Genomic DNA, 25,053 nt, shown 5'->3' with positions numbered 1-25,053 from the left:
AAGAGCAGTGAAAACTATCGGATTAATGGATCAGCGAAACAAGTAAGAAGAATCTCGAGTGACCTCGGTGACACACTGCAGTGACCTCTCTTTGCCAAGTGCTGACCCTCAGTGAGTGCCTGTTTGTGACCTGTATTTAAGGGCTTTTCAAAGCCAAATCATTTTAGAAAGCGGTTTGAAGGATATTGATTCTCTAGGTTTTTATCTTTGCACCAATGTTATTATTATTATTATTATTATTATTATTATTATTATAATTATTATTATTATTATTCCCTTAATTGATAAATTTATCAATGACACCCGAGAAATAAGGTACACAGAGCAATGGATGTCCCTTTAATACACATTAACTAAATCAATCTACATCAGTATCTATATAAATAATCATATAGATATGCTTGTATATATATATATATACATATATATATATATATATATATATATATATATATATATATATATATATATATATATGTATATATACATACATATATAATATATACATATATATATATGTATATATATATATATATATGTGTGTGTGTGTGTGTGTGTATATATATATATATAATATATATATATATATATATATATATATATATATATATATGATATATATATAAAGATTAGTGACGCACTTATACAAAAACTTCAATTTTTTTTTTTTTTTTTTTACAGAATCTCCCGGTCTCGTCTGCCCTTCCTTGCTGGACTTCTGGCTCTGGTTAAAACTCCTTGCATATGAACAAATTACTATATTAACTCCCATCTCGTGAGTCAAAGTCACTGCAGGTAGTCCTCACACCTCTAAGTCTTCTTAGGGAGGTCCTGCGAGGACTACGGATGCCCCCAAAAGGTCCTTTTTTTTTTTTTTTTTTTTTTTGCCCTGCCGAAAACATCTGAAAGTCGTCACCTGGTCTACACTCTCCACCAGCCGCTCTTGTCGAGGCAGTTACGAGACGACTCATCCGAGATCTTCTGACAATTTCTGACAACTGGAAGTCTGACTTCTATCTGAAAGTAATCGATTCCCGCCCTGTGATCGGAAGAAGGCTTAACCTGATCTAGTGATGTAACTTTCGATGCGGATTTCGTAGTTTTTTTTTTCTTTTTATACGTGTCGAAAATGGTCTGGTAAATTACTTCATAGCGTGAAAAAATGCATACACGTGATATTAGTAACAGGCTTCGATACAAAATTCGTACTTGTTTATTTTGACACTTGAGAGCGTGGAATGATTAATAATGAAATAGAAACTAGTAACAGGCTTCGATAAAACTAAAATCGTACTTGTTTATTTTAACGATGTGTCGAAAATGGTCGGGTAAATCATTAGTAAATCCCTTCAGAGCCCGGGAAAAGTTAAATGAAATGAAAACTAGAGAGAGAGTTCTGGCCCTCATTATCTGAAAGATGTTCATGAGAAAAATGAGTTTCCAACAGCAAAGTTTCCTTCCAGGGACGAGACAGAGCCGCGAACAGCAAGGAGAGATGCGCAATGTGTTAAGCAACTGGAATGTTCTTAGAAACAAGCTCGCAGCGGAACTGGTTGGGGCACTGTGGTGCCCACAGAGAACCACGTGGCGTTGGCACCCTCGACTGACAACTCGTGACTCCCAGTGCCAGGTATCGTGGATCTTAGTGCCAGTGGGTCGTCACGAGTGTGATGCAAAACTTGTGCCACCGTTAGTTTTTGCGTGCCAGAAAATGCCGTCAGAATTATTCTTGTCTGACAAGACTGACGAGAATTTTAGTGCAGTTTCAAGTGTATTTTTTCTTTTTTGTATCCTTTTTTTTTTTTTGTCAGTGTTCACGGAAAACGAGATATAAGATACCCCACGACCTTACGTAATACGAGAAATTCGATAGTTTCAGATTTTCACTGGCTCTTGCTTCTAAAGATCATGTGATCATGTGATTGTTCATTCGTGTTGAAGGAATTCACGATGATCGCCAATGAGGTTTTTGATCATTGGGAAAATTATCATAAAAGAAGTTTTTTTTAATTGGTGGAAAATCCTCTGGAATGAAGAAGGAAAAGTCTGATCAACGCAGCCATTCCGAGTGAAATCGAAATGCAAGAACTGCAACAAAAAAAAAAAAAATTTTTTTTTTTTGCAAAATAAAAGCTTCGTAATTTTCCGCATTCACAGATGAATAATTACCCGGTTTGTGTCGCAATGCACATATGCAATTGCATTGCTCGGAATGTTCGACAGCACTGTATTTGTGTGAGTGTGTTCTATAGTTGCCGAGTTACAGTAGTTATCAAGTATTTGAAAAGCTCGCTTCTCAGGAACCAAAATTGGAGCGGAAGGCCACTGGTTCCTGAGAAGAGAAAAAAAAAGCATAAAAAAAAAATAAGCCAAGTAATGTTCTTCCTACTTACTTCAGCCCTTGGAATGTTTCTCTCTCTCTCCCATATTTTGCATGTTTTGACCTCTGTTCCTTTTATGGGTCTAAGATGGGGAGGAATGGCGAGGAACCCACTCGCTATTCCCCTCCACGCCTTCACCCCTGAGCCTGCGATTGGACTGCAAAGTTGCTAGAAAATTGCATATCCTGCATAAAAGGCGTCACCGGAACCCGGACGATAAAAAAAAGCAGAAAAAAGAAAAAGAAACTGCAGGTTTAAAGTCAAACACCCACCGGGACGGCTCCATCACAAAATGCGACAATGTACAGAAAACCTATCCCGAAAATGAAAGGGATTCCTCGCTGACCTCTTTCATGCAGAGTCTTGGATGCGAATAAACCTGCAACGTTGCATTCCATACCCATACCCCGGGATGCCCCTGAAAGCTCGGAAACTCTCGTTCATGCTGCCATTCGACCGGTCAGGGGCAAAAAGAAAAAAAAAATCCCGGGAGAACTTCGCGCCACTTCCGCACATCCGGGTCACTACTTTTCGCGCGGGTCGAGAGCCTCTCTGCCTATTGGTTTCTTCAAGTGCCACCTGAACCAATAGGAGGCGCCTCTCGCTCCGCCCAGACCCGTCGTCGTTGTTGGTGAAGCATAAAAGGGAAGAGTGTGATATATAAAGTTCTCTCGTGTGTGCTTCGGATTGTTAGATTGGTTATTTTATTTCCAGCATAAAATGTTGAAAAAATCTGTATTGAATTTTCTTCCTGGTATTTAGGGTAGGAGATACATCTCTCTGCCTTGGGGTAGACATGACTGGAAAAAAAGACGGGCAAAAAAAGGCTCCGAAGAAATCGGCCCGGTGGTGGCCTGTCCTTATATATCATCGCCAGCTGCACGATTATGACGAACTTTAGCCTTGAATAAAATAAAAACTGCTGATTCTAGAGGGCTGCAATTTGGCATGTTTGGTAATTGGAAGGTGGATGATCAACATACCAATTTGCATCCCTCTAGCCTCAGTAGTTTTTTTTTAAGATCTGAGGGCGAACAGAAAAAGTGCTCACTAGTTTTCTTTTGCAGAAAATTAAAAATAAAACCTCAGTATTTTCACTGCTATAAGTTCTGCAGTGTATATATATCGAAAGCTTCCGGAAGTAAAAAAAAACAGCTCGTGTTTATCTTTTATGTACTTTATTATTGCTCACTAAACATGTGACAAAATAATCTTCTGAACGCTTGAAAAAAGCCTAATGTTCATATAAATAAGACATAACTATGTACAGGAGAAAATCAGAAAAAAAGAAAGAGGAATAATATAAAAAATGGACATATTACAAACAACACATAGAATTATAAGATAGGTAAAAATGAGAAGAAATTAAGGTTACTTAGAGTCACTGTCAGCTACTGGACAATGAATAAAAAAACAAAACAACCTGAGAAAATTCGTTTTTCGCATTTGGATGGTAACTGTCAAATCCCTAAACATGAAATAATAAAAAAAAACAACGCCTGAATTTTCGACAGGATGAAAAAAAAGCAATAAATAAAATGACGAAAAGGTGGAGTGGAGGAAAATAAATGGTAATTTCTTCCATAATTCAAAGTATCAGAGTCCTAAAGGAATTGGTGTGTCTATGCTAAACAGTGGTATTAAAGATCCTTAATGCCCTTGGACGTGGAAGTGAACTTACAATTTAAAAAAATGACGGATGTCGTCGCTCTATATAAGTTAGAAGGGAGAAACTACAAAAGCGAAGAGTAGGCTCTCAAGGTAAAAAAAATATATATATAAAGTTCCCCTTTTTTCCCTTTGCTGATCTGAAGGTCCCTCTACAGACTGTGCGGGATGTCGATTGCGTGTTTCCCAAGAAGTTCTTGTAAGTTACTTCCTCCTACGACAGTGGCCGTTCCAGCTACTCCTCCTGGGAACTTGGATTTGGTGCGGGCACTGCCAATGGTTCCTAAAATCTGCAAGGAAAGAGTTGAATTCTAAGCCAAGGTTCACGATTGTCTCACACACCCTACAGGCATGCTGTTTATACACGACACCATACCGGACATGCAGTGCTGAGGATACTAGTGATAAAAACGCTAAATGTTCATGAAAACACAAGGAACATGTATGATGTCTTGCTTGCTGATTTGCACTGGAATGATATCTTTGTCTATTGGCTCATGCTTCTTAGCTCGTCAACACCAAGGTTTCATTCAGGCTCTCCTTACCAGACAAACAGCAGCTGTATCACAACCTCGACGTATTCACAAGATGTGCCCATGAGGATAGTAGACATTATATACATAGTTAGATTGCTTTAGATATATACAGAAGTTTTATAGAGGGAAAGCATGCAATTTTCCCGAAGAAGACTAATAATTTATAGGAAGAGACCAGCACCTACATCATTTTCAGGAAGAAATTAATTGACGCTAAGGGTATTTTGTCATCGCAGAGATATCAACAAAGGTAACTCAAGCCTTTTATGAAGCCAGAATTACTTAGCACACTAATTTTTTAACCCAGTTAACCAGGCGTGCCTCAGACCAACAGAAACATCTCCGTCTACATACATATTTAAAGAAGACCTTTTCAACTGATTTTGCCCCAAGTTTGAGCTCAAGCCACGCCCCTCAGTGGCTAGTTGCCACATCTTTCCAGCGACAAGAATGGAGAATGTGAAGCCAACTAGGAAATGTACTCTAGCTTTTGCTCTAACTATTTACATCATAGGAGGGAACTTATAGTACAGCCTGGAGTATCTGTTTACATCCTTCAAAGAGGATAGTGCAGGTGTTATAAGTACCATGGAAAAAAAGTTTAGAACATGAACGATGCCATGGGTTGAACAGTTAAATATATGTACAATAGTATTAAAGGGTTACTTAGACCATTATCTACATGCAATGGACAATCAGAATTAGGAATACCGCATCTTCTTGACCTCAGGTGTCAAATATCAAGCCATTACTTCGATGCATGAAAAGAAGTTGTGCATTAACAAAAACCAAAGGTACTGTTTTACGTAAACCTTGCTGAATCTTGGGGCGGCCATGGTTAGGGGTACTAGGTACCTAGAGAGGAAACATGGTGCTCCAAACTTGCTCTAAATACAACCTAAAGGGAGGAGTGCCCACAAGCGGTAAAGAGAGCATTCTACAGTAATTCTAAAGTGCCAGATTTCTCCACGAATCTCCATGCCTACGGTTCTTACGTTGGGTATGTGACACACGTAGGCACTCTTCTGATTCGTGTTTAAGCGCTATGGGGCACGAGTACACTTTGCCCGAGAAGTTTTCGTACATCTGGCGAGGAGATGAAGGACGATACCCGTTCGGCTCCCAGGGACTCGACGATCTGAAAGAGTCGGTGTGTCCGAAAGCGGGTGGGACAGAGGTTAGAACACATTGACCTTGACTTACGCTTCGCTTGGGTGGTGGAAGGTTAAGGGACAAGGAAAAAGGGACAAGACACGTATCACAACAAAACAGTTTCTACGACATGAACACTGTGATGCGACAGGTACTACATTGATTTGCAAACAAAAACAGTAAATAAAGGACTACTTTACGACACAGACACATATGGACGTCACTTCAGAATTAGCTGTTTGAAGGAGGATTGAGTTTCTGTTTATTTACAGAATATAAAGTTATAAGGAGATGCAAAAGGTGATTAATGATGGATAAACTGGAGACTAGAATTATATGCATTTCTGAAATGAAGTCATTTGCATGTTTACTAACACTTCCAGTCAAGGAAGTTTGTCTATCATATCAAATAAGAGCAAACTTCACTAACAAACTTCGTACAAGGAACACAGTTTAGAAAAAATGGACAACTTTTACAAAAGAAAACAATGAATTTTCGAAAAATATTAATTTAGAAATTTTGAACGTATGAAATAAACTTTCCTTGATGTCTTTTTTGAAAAAATTACTGGCCTTTTTTTTTTTCTTTTTTAGTCCTACGAATTTTGTTGGTGAATTTGGTTGCAATATTTATGTTTACTTCCTGAATTCCGTTTCCTCTGAACTCTAAACTAAAAAAAAATAGACAAAACAGTGATAAGCTACTGGACATTGAAACAATACACAAAATGTCTGCTGACATTTAAAACACCCTGACAAAAAAATAGACAAAACAATAATAAGCTACTGGACATTTAAACAGTACACAAAACAACTGATGACACTGAACAACAAAAAACGTAAACACTGTTATGACAAGGCACTAATATTAGCTTAATCATGCAGCATCATTGTACGAGATATTATGCAACATAATTTCTACCGGTGTTTAACCCGGCGTCCTACAGAGGACAAAAGCAGACATGAATTTCTGAACGCGACGAAAAAAAAATAAATAAATAAACGACAAAAAGACGAAAATAGACTACACAATGAAAGCATTAACTTTTGTACCCACACTTACGGCTTTCGAAAATGAGTAACTTAGACGTACCTACGTAGAGCTGACTCAGAGAACCGGATAAAAAAAAATAAAATAAAAGAGAGAGAAAAGCCGAGTCCAGACCTACTACATTATCCAGCTGCGCCCAACCTTACCTTCTCTTCGTTGGTCTCAATGAGTTGCTGAAGAATCGGCGACAGAGTCGGGAACTTCGGAGCGGCGATCGCTCCCGCCGAAGCCGAGGAACTGACGGAGGCCACCGCCGTGGCAATGGCAGGTCCTACGGACACGGCCGCCGCAGCCGCTGCGGCCGCTCGTGGAGGCTGGGGCGGGGAGACGCCCCTGGTGATGGTAGCGTGGGCGGGGCGCTCGCAACTGGCGCCCCTACTGGGACCTACGCAGGCTGCGTACGCCATGACATGGGCGACGTAGTGTTGCTCGTGAGTGCGATGGAACAAGTGGGACATGGGGCCTGTGGACGAGTGAGGGGGGAGGGGGTTGAGGTAAGGAGTGGGGAGAGGAGAAAAAAAACACTGTTTTAATATAGAGGATTCAGAAAGACATCCTTTAGTAACAGGAAAATAACAAACAATAATCAGCCATGATGTCTGACAATTCATGAAAGTAATAAATAAAATAGATATATATTTTAACAAACATATATTGTATCTGAATTCAGAGAAATCAAAATTCCTAAAATGTTATTTATGAGAACATTATATAATGCAGGAAGAAAATCGATTTTAAAACTGAGAGACTCTTCTAGAAGAACTCACAGGAATTTCTCAGAAACGGGCTTTCTCTCTCTCTCTCTCTCTCTCTCTCTCTCAATTTACCTGTCAGTTTCTTTCCCTCTCTCTCTCTCTCTCTCTCTCTCTCTCTCTCACCCTCAATAAACATGACAGTTTCTTCCCCCACTCTCTCTCTCTTTCTTTTTCTCTCTCTCTTCTCATCATTCTCTCTCTCTTTCTCAATTTATCTGTCAGTTTCTTTCCCTCTCTTTCAACTTACCTGTCAGTTTCTTCACCCCCACCCCCGTCTCTCTCTCTCTCTCTGTCAGTCTCTGTCTCTGTCTCTGTCTGTCTGTCTCTCTCTCAATTTAAATGCCAGTTTCTCTCCCTCTCTCTTTCTGATTACCTGACGGTCTCTCTCTCTCTCTCTCTCTCTCTCTCTCTCTCTCTCACACACACACACACTCAATTTACATGGCAGTATCTTTCCCCCTCTCTCTCAATTTACCCCCCTCTCTCTCTCTCTCTCTCTCTCTCTCTCTCTCTCTCTCTCTGTCACAAGAGAACTACTACCTACTACTCACCAACAGCCCAAACGGCCACGTCCTCTCCCCCGTGGGTCTCGTCGAAGGCAGGCAAGGGCACCGCGGTCTGGTACTGGTAATCCACACTGCGGAAGTTTTGGGTCCTTGGGTCGGTTCTAATGACCTGGTTAAAAGATAATTTTATTCATTATATACCTTAACTACGCACATTCTAATGACCTGATAAAAAATATTTAGATTCGTTATATCCGTTAATAACGTACATTCTAATGCCCTGGTTAAAAAAACGACTTTTATACATTATATAACTTAATTAAGTACATTCTAATGACCTGATGAAAATAATTAAGTGCATTATATACGTTAATTAGGTACATTTAATGACCTGATAAAAATTATTAGATTCCTTATAAACATTAATTAGGTACACTCTAATGACCTGGTTAAAAAATAATTTTATTTAGTATATACCTTAATTACGCACATTCTAATGACCTGATAAAAAATATTTAGATTCGTTATATCCGTTAATTACGTGGATTCTAATGACCAGGTTAAAAATGATTCGATTTGTTATATACGTTAATTAATACATTTTAATGGCCTGATAAAAATAATTAGATTCGTTATATCCGTTAATTACGTACATTCTAATGACCTAAAACAATAATAATAATAATAATAATAATAATAATAATAATAATTAAATAATAATAATAATAATAATAATAAATAATAATAAAGCGATGTAAGAACTCTTCTTAGTGAATTTACATAAACTAACTCTTTAGAACTCATAGGTAGTTAAGAACAAAAAATGTTTAATCCCATAAGCAAGCTGAAACGTAAATAAATAAATAAGTAGATAAATAAATGAAAATAAATTTTAAAAATTTTTTAAACACTGCTAAACGAGATTTCACATTTTCGTCTCCAATACTTGCCGTTGGTCTTTCATTATTTCCGAATTCAAAGGTCCACGTCAGGGATAAGGCGTTTGCTGGCATCTATATAGTCAAGTTGACCTAAAAATATCCACAACCGACCTACCCTTGACCTATACAGAGTTCAAGCGAGACATTGGGTCAAGTTCTGTAAGAGATCCTGAGAGCAAAAAAAAAATGGTGTGGTGGTGGTGGTGGGTGGGTGGGGGTTTATTGGGTGCTACTCAGGTTCACAATGTTAACGCTCCAGTACTCACGCTTTGGCCATCGGTGGTGAAGTTGAATCCTGGTCCGTTCGTGAACATAATTGTCGTGTAAGGTTTATTGTCCACCTCGGAAAAGTCTCCGGTTATTCCTGAAAGACAATAGGAAGGTTTAATAAAAAACAGAATAAACAATGTTGAGTAAAATAAAATATGTAAATATTTATAAGTGAATACGTTATACACAGTAATTTTGTAGGTTTCTTTTTCAATCAACAGAATAAAAGGCATAAGAACTGGTTATGGGTTTGCTCAAGTTGAATGGGTCGTCCAGTTTGCAAAAAAATAAAATCTATGTACATAGATTATATATATAATATATATATATATATATATATATATATATATATACATCTATATATATATATATATATATATATATATATATATATATATATATATATATATAATATATATATATACATACTGGTTACTTTAACCAGATACGTATGTAATGTAATAGCCACAATGCCCACTTAACTTCTCAAATTCTTTGCTCTTTTCTGGCTATTACATTTATACACACACACACACACACACACACACACACACACACACATATATATATATATATAATATATATATATATATATATAGGTATAAACAACGAAGGAACGATAAACAACGTAGTAGCTACAAGATCTTTCGACTCAACGTTCTTTACTTAGCTAAGTAAAGGACGTTGAGTCGAAAGATCTTGCATCTACTCCGTTGCTTATCTTTTCTTCGTGACTTATACCTTTATTTATGCATTTATCACGTTCCAAACTTTCGTGATTCAGCTATACATTAATAATATATTATATATATATATATATATATATATATATATATATATATATATATATATATATACATATATATATATATATATATATATATAATAATATATATATTATATATATATATACTATATATACATATCTATCAACTTACCAAGAATGTCATTGCCTCTGTCAGGATAACCATTTATAGTCATCACGTGGGAATGATCAGCAGTGACGACCACCAATGTTTCTTCCAGATCGATCTCCTGGAACACAAGGTTATCAGGAATTAACCTCCAAACAAATATCAGCCTCCTTACGTGCACAAAAATTAATGCAATTTCGAAGTGTTTCAATTCATTTTGTTTTAGGCTTATCCTATTTAAGATCAATTTACATCTCTCTCCATACAACAGTGAAATGATGTTAGATTTATCATAATTTTTGTTCTGTGATTATTTATCAATGGACGGTTTCTGAGTCACAACCTATCTCTGATTTTGTTTTATTCTATTTATTCATTTTTTTTTGCAAAAGAAATAAATAAAATTAAGTTCCGTCACACAAAGTAAAAAATAAAAATACTTCTAATCTTATGCAGAAAGGTCTGTTAATTTTGAAAGTTCAACAAAGCAAAATAAACTATAAAAAAATTCCTATCATTTGCAGATGCTTCAACATACTTAAGTCCAATGATACAAAATATAAAAGAATGAAAAGTTCCAATGCCGAAATTGATGAACCTACGCTCAAGATGGCGTTTACAGCTCTGTCCATAGCAACCACCTCCTCGAAAGCTCTGTGGGCCATGTTGTTGTGCAGGGCGTGGTCAATGCGTCCACCCTCGATCTGAAAATTTTGGACATTCGTGAGAATTTCACAAAATCTGAGGAATTTTTTCGATAGAAATTTAGATTTCAAAAGATTACACAGAAATTTAGATTTCAAAAGATTTTAAAGAAATTTAGATTTCAAAAGATTTTAGTGAAATTTAGATTTCAAAAGATTTTAAAGAAATTTAGATTTCAAAAGATTTTCAAGAAATTTAGATTTCAAAAGATTTTAAAGAAATTTAGGAGATTTGTGAAGACTTTACAATATCTAAAGGAATTCCACTAATCTGATTTCGAATTCAAAAGATTTTGAAAGAAAATTTATTTTATAAATGACTGAAAATGTCACTGTTATCATCACCATCATCATCATCTCAAGAGAGAGAGAGAGAGAAAAAGAGAGAGAGAGAGAGAGAGAGAGAGAGAGAGAGAGAGGTGACTAATCTCGCGCCACCGATAAGAACAAAAAAGAAACAGAGAGAGAGAGGAGAGAGAGAGAGAGAGAGAGAGAGTCCCTTACCAGAAGGAAAAAGCCTTTGTCGCTCTTCTTCAACATCTTCAAGGCCGTCAAGCTCATTTCGGCCAGGGAGGGTGTTCCCTGGGGTCCTCCTTGGCGGTCAACCTCGAAGGGCACGTGGGAGTCGTCGAAGAGCCCTGTGGTGGAGGGAGGAAGAACAATTGATTGATTGATTCACGGTTACTGATGCTGGTGGCGTCGCGCGGATGAAGGAAATGACGAGAGATTTTACATACGTAAGGAACTTAAACTGAGGATGTGATGTACTACATAATATATATAATATAATTATATATATATTATATATATTATATATACTATAATATATATATTATATATATATATACATATTAATTTGATATACTATTGAGTAATCCTGTTCATATACTATATAAATACAATAATATAATTAATAATATATATTTATATATATATAATATATATATATATATATATAATATATATATATATATATGTATAGTATATTTCGCTATCTGCCTGCTAAAATTTCAGGAAGTTCATAAAATGCTTGGTTTCGCCATCTGCCTGTAACATATATTATGATAAGTAAACTGATAAAGGAGATGACTTTTAGGCCAACAGTAAAAAAAAAAAAAAAGAAGTAACACTACTTTTGGACTCATTATAAAAAAAACTAAAGAGCAATTAACTCGGTGGCTGCTGGTGGAGGTGGTGGGAAGTGACGCAACCTTTACAACGGCACCTCTGGACGATTTCCTGTCCAGAATCCACCACCGAGGAGAATGAAGACCTACCCATGAGGAAGTCGGTGTCGTCTGTGTCCACTGTAGCCAGTTCCGCCAAGTTGGTGACGTATCGGGCACGGAAGCCCCTCTGGGTCTTGTCCAGGAGCCACTCCTTCGTAAGGTCACGCCCGTCCCTGCGCAGGCAGGAGCCCGCGGTGGATGGCCCAGAAGCGGCGCCCATGGGATGCCGACCTCCGCCCATGATTACCTACGGCGGAATCAAAGAAGAATAAAAAAATAACGTCTTGGTAATTGTGAAGTCGTCTCTGGAAGCTTCTTTCAATGGACTACTAATCTATAAGACCTTGAGGACGACTTTCAGGTCACGCAATGCCACTGTCAACCTTTTCAGAAAAAGGTCATGGTCGGTGACCTTTTTTTGTGTGTGCGTTCAGTCTTTTGTGCGAATAGTCAAGTTTTTTTTTTTTTTATTCAATGGCATTTCTCAATGTTATTATTCCTTTTTAAGGTAGTATGCAATTCTATCTATAATTTTTAGATAACTATTTGTGTGAGATTCCCTGTATTCCTGCTTGCAAAGGCTATTATCTTCTATTCTTATCTAATATAATTAAACATCAGAAAATGGAAATGGAATTACAAAAAGTTTAGTATATCTTATTCTGATACTTACGAGAAGTTTTCTACAGAAAGTTTCAAACATTTAGGTTATTTAGATATCTTTTCTTTTTCTAGAGTCACATCTTGTTAATTCTGTCAAATCGTTGTCAAAGATTTCTTATCATAAGTTTTCTGTTTTTATAATAAATTAGTTTTTAATCTTAAACAATTCAGTATAGTATGTCAACCTAATATTAATTTTGTCATATGGAAGCATTAAAGAACTGAAGACGTTTGTAAATAAATAAATAAATAAATAAATAAATAAATAAATAAATAAAATCTTAAATTCTGAAGGACGAACGAAAGGGAGAGAGGAACCCCCTGAAATTGGTCAAAATAACAGCCTACTACAACATACCCCCTAAAAATATAACCTTGTGGGTTAATTAATACTTGTCTACAGGAAGTAGCAGAAGCGTCTAGGTAGGGAACTTGTTCCCGTATCTTAGCCCCCCCAGCCACCCTGGGAGTATGGAGGGAGGGAGGAGGGAGGTAAGGGGAGATGGGGGAAGGGAGGGGCCACGCACCTTGATATTTCTGCCAGGATTCTCTGTGACGAGCTGATCTGCGATGTCCTTGCAGCCGACGCCCGCGTCTCCGAGCGTGCCATCACATTCCCACCTGCGCTGGGGCGTGTGGGCGTAGAGGGCGGCCGGGGTGGCGTGCGTTACGCGGGTGGTTGTGACAAAACCTGCCGGAGGGCGGGAGGAGGGGGCGGGATTAGAAGAGACTTCGGGAATTGTCTGCTAATGTTCTGCAGTACTATCTTATAGAGAGAGAGAGAGAGAGAGAGAGAGAGAGGCCTTGTAGAGAACTGGAATTGCTTGAGGATTGTTGCAGGTCTGAAATGATGTGTGAGAGAGAGAGAGAGAGAGAGAGAGAGAGAAGGACGTGCGTAATAAGGGTTTCAGTGACGAACCCTGCGGGCCTTAGAGATAACAGGAGCTGCTTGAGGACTGTTGCGAATATGAAATTCTCTGAGAGAGAGAGAGAGAGAGAGAGAGAGAGAGAGAGAGAGAGATAATTATTTTTATCTTATAATGAAGTAGGGCATGAACAAGATTTGAATTCCATCATTAGATTTATAACTTGAAGGAATATGTTACTGCCTTCTGCGAATAAGCAAGAAAGGGTAATACACTGTCATAGGTAACAGACAAGGAAAAACAAAGCCAAAATATGGAGATGAATAAAACGAGATTAATGTTAAAGGTTAGAGGACATTGCATGTTGCCAAGCACGATCTATCATAATTATGGAGTGAAATTTATGCCTACCCACTTCAAAATAACGACCAATAAATTCAAAATTATTATTGAATAAATTTAAGGAAGGTGATCATATATTCTGCTAAGTTTTGTCCAGTTTGTTTAGGAAATGATGTTTTAAATATTTTGTGTTTCTGTATATATTAGTAGTAAATACTGCATACCTTTTATTTTTCATCAGAACTCTTACTTTATATTTTGGTTAAAATATTATAGTTAGAATCACTGTTTATTGAATGATTAGACCTGATATGAAGTTGACTAATTCCTTATTCAGCATTTTGGTAATTTTTTCCATAACGTAGTACAAAATTTAGAGGAATTTTTTTTTTTATCAATTTTATCTCCCAAATTTGATCTTGGGTGACAAATCCCACATTTCAGATTTATTTCTTAAATAAATCTTGAGAGGCAACTTCTTAATTCAATTTTCTTTAGCCTTTTCTTGAGAAGCAAATATTCATCAAAAACCTTTAGGCACCGTAACTAATAAAGGAGAAGCTGTTGGCAACACTGCCTATGAAACGAAGTAAACAAATTTACTAAACATGTAAACACGTGACAAAAAAACTTTTTTTTTTTTTTTACCAAAAAGCAAAATAATATTAACTAATTCATAGTGAATGTCATAAATATATAAATTAAACAAAGGGTGTGGTAACGAATTAAATGACCACCCCAAAAACCCACCTGTGTCCTTTCCAGCCTCCTGCGCCCACTGCAGGATGGAAGGAGTGTGGGTGGCCGTGTTCTTGGAGGCAGCGCAGTCTCCCACGTTCACGCTGGAGTCGACGCCGAGGGTGTAGTACCTGGTTTTCACTCCGCAGAGGTAGGCCGTAGCCGTGGCCGCGCTGTCTGGGACTTGCTTGTCAACATTGTAAGTCTGTGTGAGGGTAACTGAGTTTTAGTTTTTTTTTTTTTTTTTTTTTTTTTTTTTTTTTTTTTTTTTATGATTTGAATTGAATATAGAGTTTAGGTCTAAGACCAAGCGCCGGGACCTATGAGGTCACTCGGCACTGAAAAGGAAATTGACAGTAAAAAGTTTTGAAAGGTGTAACAGGAGGAAAACCTCGAAGTTGCACTTAGGAGAGGGTGGAAAGTAAGATGGAAGAAACAGAATATGAATGAAGGTACAGTAAAAGAAATGAATGAGTTTGCAGCTAGAAGCCGAAGGGACGCTGCAAAACACCTGAAGTAATGCCTGCAGTATACCGCATGAGGTGCACTGTCGGCACGAACCCTTCCTACGGGGTTTACTAAATTAAGCTGGTGAATATTACGATCTTTGAGACTTTCTGTAATGTTTTATAATATTGTCTCGAATACGACTGTTTTTTTTTTTTTTTTTTTGCTTTGTTTTGCATAAATAGAATAATAAATCTAAATGTTTAATTATTATTTTATATCATGTTATGTTATCTGTAAGACGAATATCTTCTGGATATTTTTAAATGTGTGGGATAATATTTCTAAGTGTTTAATATAGTTCATATATTCTAAAATGTTATATCTGAAGGAGGAATATTTCACAATTATCTTTTTCTCTCATTTCTGTTTCCTGAAAAATGTTACTCATAATAAAAAGAAATGAGAGCTATCTTAGACCTATTTTTAGTTATAAATACTATAAAAATTCGTCATTATATTTCTCATTTCCTTCTGTTCCAAGAAATGTAACCTATAAATACTATAAAAATTCGTCATTATATTTCTCATTTCCTTCTGTTCCAAGAAATGTAACCTAAAAATAACCCTATTATCAGTTATAAAACACAGATTTTTTTCACAATATCTTTTTCCCTCTTTTCTGTTTCCTAAAAAATGTGACCCAAAATAAAAAGAAATGAGAGAGATTGCTGTCGCAGACCTCTTTCTATTTGTAAAAAAATATATAAAATCGTCATTATATTTCTCATTTCCTTCAGTTTCCAAGAAATGTAACCTAAAAATAACCCTATTATTTGTTATAATATATATATTTTTTTTATCCTTTTCCTCTGTTTTTAACAAACGTAACCTAAAAAACAGAAAAAAAAACAAGACCACAAAACTGTCCATGACACATCTCCCAATCCGAGAGTACCCAGGGCACGTGCTTGTTTTTTTGTTTGTTTGTTCTTTTTTTCTGCTTGCTTTCCCTCCTCACCTTCAGGAGACCGGCGTTGGGGAACCTCTCCCAAGCAAGGTATCCTTCCTCTCCGTTCATGTTCTGCTTCTGCCCCTTGAAGATCCTACCAGCGGTGTTGACTGTGATGCCCATACCATCTCCCAGGAACATGATCACGTTCTTCGCCACGTTCCAGTTGTCACGGACGTTCAGGGCGGCAGCCAGCTCGTTCTGGGCAAGGGCCCACCAGTGAGCACGGTCTGGGCACGGGAGAGAGAGAGAGAGAGATGGAGGGATGAAATTAGAGAGACCGAGAGACGAAATTTATGAGATTGAGAGATGAAATGTATGAGATGGAGAGACAAAGCATTAAGAGATAGTGAGACGCAATCTATGAGATCATGAGACGAAATTTATGAGATTGAGAGACGAAATTTATGAGATGAAGAAATGAAATCTGTGAGATCGAGAGACAAAGCATTAAGGGATGACGAAATTTATGAAACTGAGAGATGAAATTTATGAGATTGTGGGACGAATTTATGAGCTAGTGAGATGAAATCCATGAGATGGAGAGACAAAACATTAAGAAATCGAAAGAAAATCAATGAGATTGATGGATGAAATCTATGAAATTGAGAGACGAAAAATGTAAGGGATCGAGAATTACAAAAAAAAAAAAAAAAAAAACGATTGAAATTAGATGTAAATTTTTTAACGATAACAATTAACCAGTCTTTCATCGCACATTTTTATTTTATTCCTTAATTAGTCTACTGAGACACAAAGCAACAGATCGTAACGAGAATGAATCCTCTGAAAGCAAGGTCGCCTCAGGACTGGCATTTCCAATAACGGGTCTCGGCCTTCGGTGCACTTTGCACTTTTTCCTGCGTCTGTTTCCAAGCAGAGAGAACTGGAGCAAGCAGACACGCAGGCACACGCATGCATATATATATATTATATATATATATATTATATATACTATAATATATATATATATATATATATATATTTACATATACACATCTACTTATATATATCTATATATATTATTATATTATATAATATAATATACTAATATATATATATATACATACATAATATGGTCTATATAAATAATATAATATTAAACATATTACATATATACTATTATATATATATATATATATATATATATATATATATATCTATATATAGATATACACCCACACACACACACACACACACACACACATATATATATATATATATATATATATGTCGCTTATGCGTCTGCAACCTACTTATGACTCGTAATTATACCTACATTTTCGACACCTAACGTGCAAAATGTATGCACATATTTCATAAGCTGTAAAATATATTTCTGAAAAATTTCAGTCAACCTGGAAATTAAAATAATACCAACAGAACAAAGATTTGGTTAAGCACATTAGCTTCTCAAAATATTATACATCAACGAAATCTGCAAGACATTTTTCATTACCTAATATCACACTTGAACTGACGACCATTATTTATGTTGGCGATTGCACCATCCTTCATTGACTTTTGAGTGAATTGGAGTATATAGACTAACCGACCTTTGATTGTGTCCTGGATATGCCTCCCCTTTTTTTGACAAAAGTAAACGTCAGCTGTTGCTGAGAAACAGCGCCCCGTTCTTATGACTAATGGTTTCGAAAACTAACAGACATTAGGCCTACCATCTAGGGAGAGTGTTATCATTCGATCTTCATACCAGGAGGCGAAAATAAGCACAATATCTATTTTTTGGGGAAGAACAATAATAGGTGAAAATGAGCACAATATCAATTTGTTGGGAAGAACAACAGGAGCATTTGTTTCTTGGGAAGAACAACAGGAACATCCGTTTCTTGGGAAGAACAATAGGGGGCGAAAAAAAGCACATCTTGCTGGGTAGAACAACAGGAGGCGAAAAAAGCACAGCATCTTCTTGCTGGGAAGAACAACATGAGGAGAAAACAACCACAAGATTCATTCGATGGGAAGAACAACAGGAGGCGAAAACAAGCACAACATTAATTTGTTGGAAAAAACAACAGGAGGTGAAAACAGGCACAACATCTACTTGTTCTACTTGATGGGAAGTACAACAGGAGGCGAATCATTTTGTTAGGAAGAACAACGATCATTAGGTATTCCATTTACGGTTTCTAAGTATTGGACTTGAATTTGCCGTCCTCGCCAAAGACATGTCCTTGCTCCGTTTTTTTTTTTTTTTTTTTTTTTTTTTTTTTATAAACTTCAATGTCTCGATTCACCTCCTCGATATCAATTCATTTCTTGTGGCTCGTTTGAAATTCAAGTGATACATTAATGTCAGCTGATGGAAGCGAGAGTCTTAGAGAGCGAGAATAAACGTCTAAATTTAGATATGTGACATGTGATTGATTTATACGACGAGTTGCCTTGATTTGAAATATTTTTGCACTTAGTTAGGCATAGGCCTCTTTCCCAATAAAACAAAATATAAGAATTTAACAAATTCATTTTTAATTTAGCAATAGCAGATAAAAATGGTCTGGGTGACGGTGTATCCCCTTGGCGCATCCCAGTCCTGGAAAAAAAAAAAATGGTCTGGATGGTTGTTCGTCAGGGTATATACCACACGCCTCCTTTTCCCTCCCCTCTTCCCCCTCCCGCTGAGTTAATCAATTTCCAATGCATGATCCCCGTAGAGAAAGTACCCTTGAAATGTGCTATGACCAATGTGTAAGTTTTTGCCGAAGCCAAATCCACATGGCTGGTTGCCTCACAAACAAGTTTTGCCTCTCTAAATGTCAGAACTTGTCACGCTTTTTCCCTTTAAACTTTAGGGGCTGGGGTTCTTAGGTGTGCCCCCCATTTGCACGTGGAATGCAGTGCAGCGTTTGTGTGTCATTTGCAAGATCTATGAATGTCAACTTCTGCGGGTATTCTTCTTACCTTCCAGGGGTCTTTGGGACATCGCCGTCACAAGCAACGGCAGTAGGAGTAGTATGCTGGCTATGCCAGCCGACCCTATACGATCCATGATCCTCATGTTTTCTTGTCGACCTCTGCAAAAATGACAAGAACTTGATTACTCGATCACCAAGTGGCTCTCTCGCGAGGAATAAAATGTCTGACGACGCTCTGACGGAAGAAGAAGAACTCACAGCATTTTGCGTCACTGGAATGGATTATTATCGATGCCCTTTTGCAATGAAAGGACACCCAAAAGAATCTATTTTTTTTCTGAATTACGTAAAAGCTATCTATCTATCACACTTCTCGGTATTTCAGTGGAATATCCAAACGCGAGAAAACAGGCAAAGTTCCACACCGTAGCTTAGTGCGGGAGTCGACGAGGGAGCGTTGTTCTCACCACCACGAGGCACAAAGATAATGCCGGAAGACTTCTCAGACGATCCTTTTAATATCACGGGGAGGTTGACGTAGGCGTGGCCATCGATGGGATAAGGTCGGGTTCTATCCCGGGCGAGGATTGTGTCCGTCGGGGACCCGTGGGACGGGGGTACCGGGGGGGGGTGGGGGGGGGGGGGGGGGGGGATGTATAACCTGACGGCATCCATCCAGACGAATTTTTTCTTTTTTTCCTGGGACTTCAGGGACTGGGGGAGGGATACTCCAAGGGGATGCACTGTCACTGTCACCCAGACCATTTTTTTTTACTTTTTTCTGAAAGGTCTCCCGAGGAACTCATGGGGAGAAGGGGAGGATTAGGGAAGGGGGTTGCTAAGGCACCTGCTGGTAGGTAGCGCGCGTAAAAACAGGCTGCAAAGGAGCGTGAATGAGACAGTACAGAGGTTCTTAAAAAAAAAAAAAAAAAAAAAAAAAAAAGAAGATGGGGGCCGGGGAGAAAAGGGTAAGAGGTGAAGGAGGTACGATAAAGTAAGGAAAGGACTAGAATGGCTACGCAGATTAGCGATTCTCAATTGTTCTTATTGCTTCCATTGTCTCTTCTCTCTCTCCATACACACATATATTTATATATAAATACAATATTTTATATATATATATATATATATATATATATATATATATATATATATGAATAACTTGATCACGAAGTATATAAAACGTGATGCTATGTATAAATAAGGGTTTTTTTTTTGTTTTTTCCACGAAGGAAAAAATGAAAAAGCGAGATAGCCAAGTACTTTCGGTCCTGTTCGGATCTCGCTTTTTCATTTTTGCCTTCGTGGCAACAAAAAAAAACCATTTATATAGATATATATATATATATATATATATATATATATATATATATATATATATATATATATATACACGCGTGTGTGTGCATAGAGAGAGAGAGAAGAGATTCCACGACTTCAATAGCACAGATACATTCGTGGGTGGACGTTGGCGGGGGGCGGGGGTGGAGGCTAAGTGAACACGAGGAAATGGATGACTATCGGCTACATTTGAAAGTCCAAGCCTCCACCATCGCCGTCTCCTATATCTCTGTCTCCCTCTTTTTTTTCTCTCCCATTTTTATCGCCTCTCCCTTTTGCGTATTCCATAATAGTGTGTATATACAGAGTAGCTTGTTTCAATTGCCCTTTATAAAGTAGGAGGGTCTTACTTGAGCTTGCTTTGGTCTGGTAATGCTGTAGAGAATACGCAAGTAAGTTTATTGATATTTATTTATTTTTTCTATTTATTGCAACTTTCTATTATTTATTTATTGTAGATTATTTATTTAATTGTTCTTTATACGGTAGGGTATTAGTTGAGCTTGTTTTGGTCTTAATGTTATAGAGAATACGCAAATATGTTTATTGATATTTTTTCTGGTTTTTAGTTGTTTATTGCATCTTTCGATTATTTATTCCAAATAGGTTTATATTGTAGTTTATTAGTTTATTTAATTGTTCTTTATACGGTAGGAGGGTCTTACTTGAGTTTGGTTTGGTCTCGTAATGTTATAGAAAATACGCAAATATGTTTATTGATATTTCTTTATTTTTGTTTTTTCTATTTATTGCATCTTTCGAATGTTAATTCCAAATAGGTTTATTTTGTAGTTTATTCAATTGTTCTTTATACGGTAGGGTATTACTCGAGCTTGGTTTGGTCTGGTAATGTTATAGAGAATTCGGAAATGTTATGTTTATTGTTATATTTGTATGTTTATTATTTTAGTTTATTGCATCTTTCGGTTGTTTATTCCACATCAAATAGACTTATATTGTCTGTTTATTAAAAATGCTTTTTATACAGGAGAAAATTAGTCAAGCTTGACTGGTCTGGTAGTGTTACAGAGGATACGCAAATATTGTTTATCATAAATATTTATTTTTTCTTAGTTTTTGAAACCTATATTGGATTCCATTAAAGTCCCTATGTCCTTCTTCCGCTTCGAATCTTCCGTAAGTGAAATGAGACTTATTTTTTTTTCTGAAACGCCATAACAGGAAAGAGAGAGATACCCGTCCTGTGGCATGACCTAAATGTACGCGGCAAAGATTAACGAGCGAAAAAAAATTTATAAAAATAAAAAGGTAAAACGGATGTTATGGCCCCACCTATATACCTGAACTAGTAGGAGACGACGGTCTGGGATTGTAATTACCGCAAATGTTGGAGCGAGGGCAGTGAGTGAGTGACAGAGGAGGAGGACGAGGAGGAGGTAGGAAAGGAGGAGGAGGAGAAGGAGGAGGAGGTAAGAGAAGAAGAGGAGGAGTGGAGGAAGAGAGAGGCGACAGAAGAGTATGGAGGAGGTAGGACAAGAGGAGGAGGAGGAAATAGAGAGAAGGAGGAGGTAGAAGAAGAAGAGAGGAGGTAGAGGAAGAAGAGAGGAGGAGGAGGAGAAGAATAAGAGGAGAGGTAGAGGTAGGAGGAAGAGAGGAGGTAGAGAAGAGAGGAGGAGGAAGAGGTAGGAGGAGAAGAGGAGAAGAAGAGAAGGTAGAAGAATGGGAGGAGGAAGAGGAGGTAGGAGAAGAAGGTAGGAGAAGAAGAGGAGGTAGGAGAATGGGAGGAGGTAGGAGAAGAGGAGGAGGTAAGAGAAGAGGAGGAGACAGGACAGGAGGTAGGAGAAGAAGAGGAGGAGGTAAGAGAAGAAGAGGAGGAGGTAGGAGGTAAGAGAAGAGGAGGAGGTAGGACAAGAGGTAAAAGAAGAAGAGGAGGAGGTAGGACAGGAGGTAGGAGAAGAAGAGGAGGAGGTAAGAGAAGAAGAGGAGGAGGTAGGAGAAGGAGGAGGAGGTAAGAGAAGAGGAGGAGGTAGGAAGAAGTAAAGAAGAAGAGGGGCGTAGGACAGGAGTAGGAGAAGAAGAGGAGGAGGAGGGAGAGGAGTGGAGGTAAGCCGAAGAGGAGGAGGTAGGACAAGAGGTAAAAGAAGAAGAGGAGGAGGTAGGAGGAGGAGGTAGGAGAAGAAGAGGAGGAGGTAGGAGGAGGAGGTAAGAGAAGAGGAGGAGGTAGGAGGTAAGAGAAGAGGAGGAGGTAGGACAAGAGGTAAAAGAAGAAGAGGAGGAGGAGGAGGTAAGAGAAGAAGTGGAGGAGGTAGGAGAAGAGGAGGAGGCGGTAGGTGAAGTGAAGAAGAAAGAGGTAAGAGAAGAAGAGGAGGAGGTAGGAGAAGGAGGAGGAGGTAAGAGAAGAGGAGGAGGTAGGACAAGAGGTAAAAGAAGAAGAGGAGGAGGTAGGACAGGAGGTAGGAGAAGAATAGGAGGAGGTAGGAGGAGGAGGTAAGAGAAGAAGAGGAGGAGGTAGGAGAAGGAGGAGGAGGTAGGAGGTAAGAGAAGAGGAGGAGGTAGGACAAGAGGTAAAAGAAGAAGAGGAGGAGGTAGGAGAAGAGGAGGAGGCGGTAGGTGAAGTGAAGAAGAAAGAAGTAAGAGAAAAAGAGGAGGTAGGAGCAGAGGAGGAGGAAGAGAAGAGGAGGAAGGGGGGGTGGGGTGTTGGTAATCGAGACTGCCTCGAATCTCGGAACAGGTCCGGAACAAGTATCGAAAGAAATGAAGGGTCTTGTGACTAATTCATTACATTTTTCCTTGATGATATATATGTATATACTTGATTATATGATATATTTATTCCTTTTCAGTCAAGTTACTAACTAATTCATTGTGGTTTTTGCGTGATTATATACTTGTTTTTTTTTCCGCGATATACAATAGCCAACGACGACAGTAATACTTATTGCGAGATTAAAGTTTTTTTTTTACAATATATTACATTTTCCTTCATTTTATGATAATATTCCTTTTCAGCCTATGAGTGTTCTGGTAGTAAAGTAATGCCTATGGCATTCTTTTTCTTTCAAGGCCCTAATTCTACGAAACAAGATAGCGCGTAACGAAAGGAATTTCTCCAGTATCATTCGGACATGACAGATGTTCTTAACAATTCATTACATTTTTTCTTCATTATATAAATGATTACATAATATATTCCTTTTCATCCTATGAGTCTTCTGGAAGTGACGTAATGCCTTCGATTTTTTCCCCCTTACGGGCGCCATTGAAGAAGTTTCGAAACTTCCTTGAATGGGAGGACCTACTGAGGAAGTAGGTGTACTACAGGGTACGAATATGTCCCTTCTTCTTTTTCCTCTCTTCCTCTTTTCTTGTACCTCTTTTTTCTCTTCTGAAGAGAATTGGAAGAAGTTTGGCAACTACTTACTGTTCTGAGTGCCATGTTCTTAAACGTACATCAGATAGAATAACTTATTTTCGTGTTATTGACAGTACATATATACACTATAAATTTCGTTTTATCGATAGTACACTCACACACACATACTAAAAGGACCTCATTCAAACTGGATGGTATCTAGCGGAGTTATTTATTTAAAGAACTTACAAGCTTTCACAAATAATTTATAGATGTCATATATATAAAATTATATATATATCATATATATATACATATATATATATATAGTATATATATATATATATATATATATATATATATACTATATATATATATGTATTATATATATATATATATACATATATACATATGATATATATATATATATATATATATATATATATATATAATATATATACACGCATTTGTTTTATATATGCTTATATGTATGAATTAAGGTTTTTTTTTTTTTGCTCTAAAACATAAGAGATTGTGCGAGCAGTTAAAAAAATATTTATTGCATGCAATTTATGTCGATGAATTATGACTGTAATCCATATTAACTAACTTCACCATGTTTGACATTGCAGGGTCAAAGGTCATGGTCCTGAACAGGTCACAATTTATGCAAATATGCATTTACGGGTAGTCGGAAACCATGATTTATCTGGGGGTCCTTCAGAAAGTCATAATCCCAGTGAAGCCCACTTGTTCATTTACAGTTAATTTTTCTCATTAAATCTCTCAGGAAATTCGTTAATAAATGTTTTCCTTCTGAATGACTGGATCAGAATAGATCGACGATATGGATCTGGACATGGGAAACTTATAAGGGAAAATGAATAAACAAATTATTTGAAAACTGCTGAAGATTTTTTTTTTCTATATTGCAAAAATTCTCTTAGGAATATATATGCATATGTATATATATAAAGTTTCTGTATTCATGTATATATATATATATATATATATATATATATATATATATATATATATATATATATTATATATATATATAAGTCTATCACATTACCGTGATCATATACATATATCGAACTACAAATGTCCTTTATATCTAATTCGCTCTACCTCGGAATTAATATATTTTCATATATGTTTAACGACCGGGGGGAATTTATTAAGCGATAATAGAATTGACGATCGACAGACGCGAACCATCGACCTCTCAAAGGTTTTTGGGGCTTCACTGCCAGTCCTAGAATTGAGAGGTCGGGGGTGGTTCGCGTCTGTCGATCGCCAATTCTATTATCGCTTAATAAAATTCCCCCCGGCGGTAAACTATATA

At 37.2% G+C, this 25,053-nt stretch overlaps 1 protein-coding gene and 1 long non-coding RNA gene across 4 annotated transcripts in view; one reads left to right on the top strand and one right to left on the bottom strand.

Annotated features, from left to right (window-relative positions):
* The window catches only part of LOC135198096 (uncharacterized), a 3,559-nt gene extending 444 nt beyond the window's left edge, over nt 1-3,115 (top strand). Inside the window, exons 1-2 of the long non-coding RNA XR_010310731.1 lie at nt 1-111; nt 682-3,115. The exon at nt 1-111 is cut by the window's left edge and continues 444 nt beyond it. This is a non-coding gene — a long non-coding RNA (uncharacterized LOC135198096). The remainder of the gene's footprint in view (nt 112-681) is intronic.
* Nucleotides 3,116-3,548: 433 nt separating this feature from the next.
* On the bottom strand, nt 3,549-19,587 carry LOC135197956 (alkaline phosphatase-like). 3 transcript variants are annotated; one of them, XM_064225459.1, is made up of 14 exons: nt 19,477-19,587; nt 19,098-19,210; nt 16,185-16,405; nt 14,729-14,921; nt 13,298-13,461; nt 12,156-12,354; nt 11,383-11,516; nt 10,777-10,878; nt 10,199-10,295; nt 9,257-9,354; nt 8,095-8,218; nt 6,935-7,251; nt 5,581-5,723; nt 4,202-4,339 (listed from the first exon to the last, which is right to left on the bottom strand). In XM_064225459.1, exons 2-13 carry the CDS (start codon nt 19,192-19,194, stop codon nt 5,622-5,624), a joined length of 1,848 nt encoding a protein of 615 aa, XP_064081529.1. In that variant the 5' UTR covers nt 19,195-19,210; nt 19,477-19,587; the 3' UTR covers nt 4,202-4,339; nt 5,581-5,621. The 3 variants fall into 3 exon arrangements, with proteins under 3 accessions (XP_064081361.1, XP_064081444.1, XP_064081529.1); XM_064225291.1 differs by lacking the exon at nt 5,581-5,723 and having other exon boundaries at nt 3,549-4,339; XM_064225374.1 differs by having other exon boundaries at nt 4,201-5,723.
* Nucleotides 19,588-25,053: the final 5,466 nt, after the last annotated feature.

Source organism: Macrobrachium nipponense, chromosome 11 (assembly GCF_015104395.2).
Source record: "Macrobrachium nipponense isolate FS-2020 chromosome 11, ASM1510439v2, whole genome shotgun sequence".
NCBI classification, from domain to species: domain Eukaryota; kingdom Metazoa; phylum Arthropoda; class Malacostraca; order Decapoda; family Palaemonidae; genus Macrobrachium; species Macrobrachium nipponense.
Note: the sequence above shows the minus strand (reverse complement) of the source record. Positions and strands in the feature narration are given on the sequence as shown.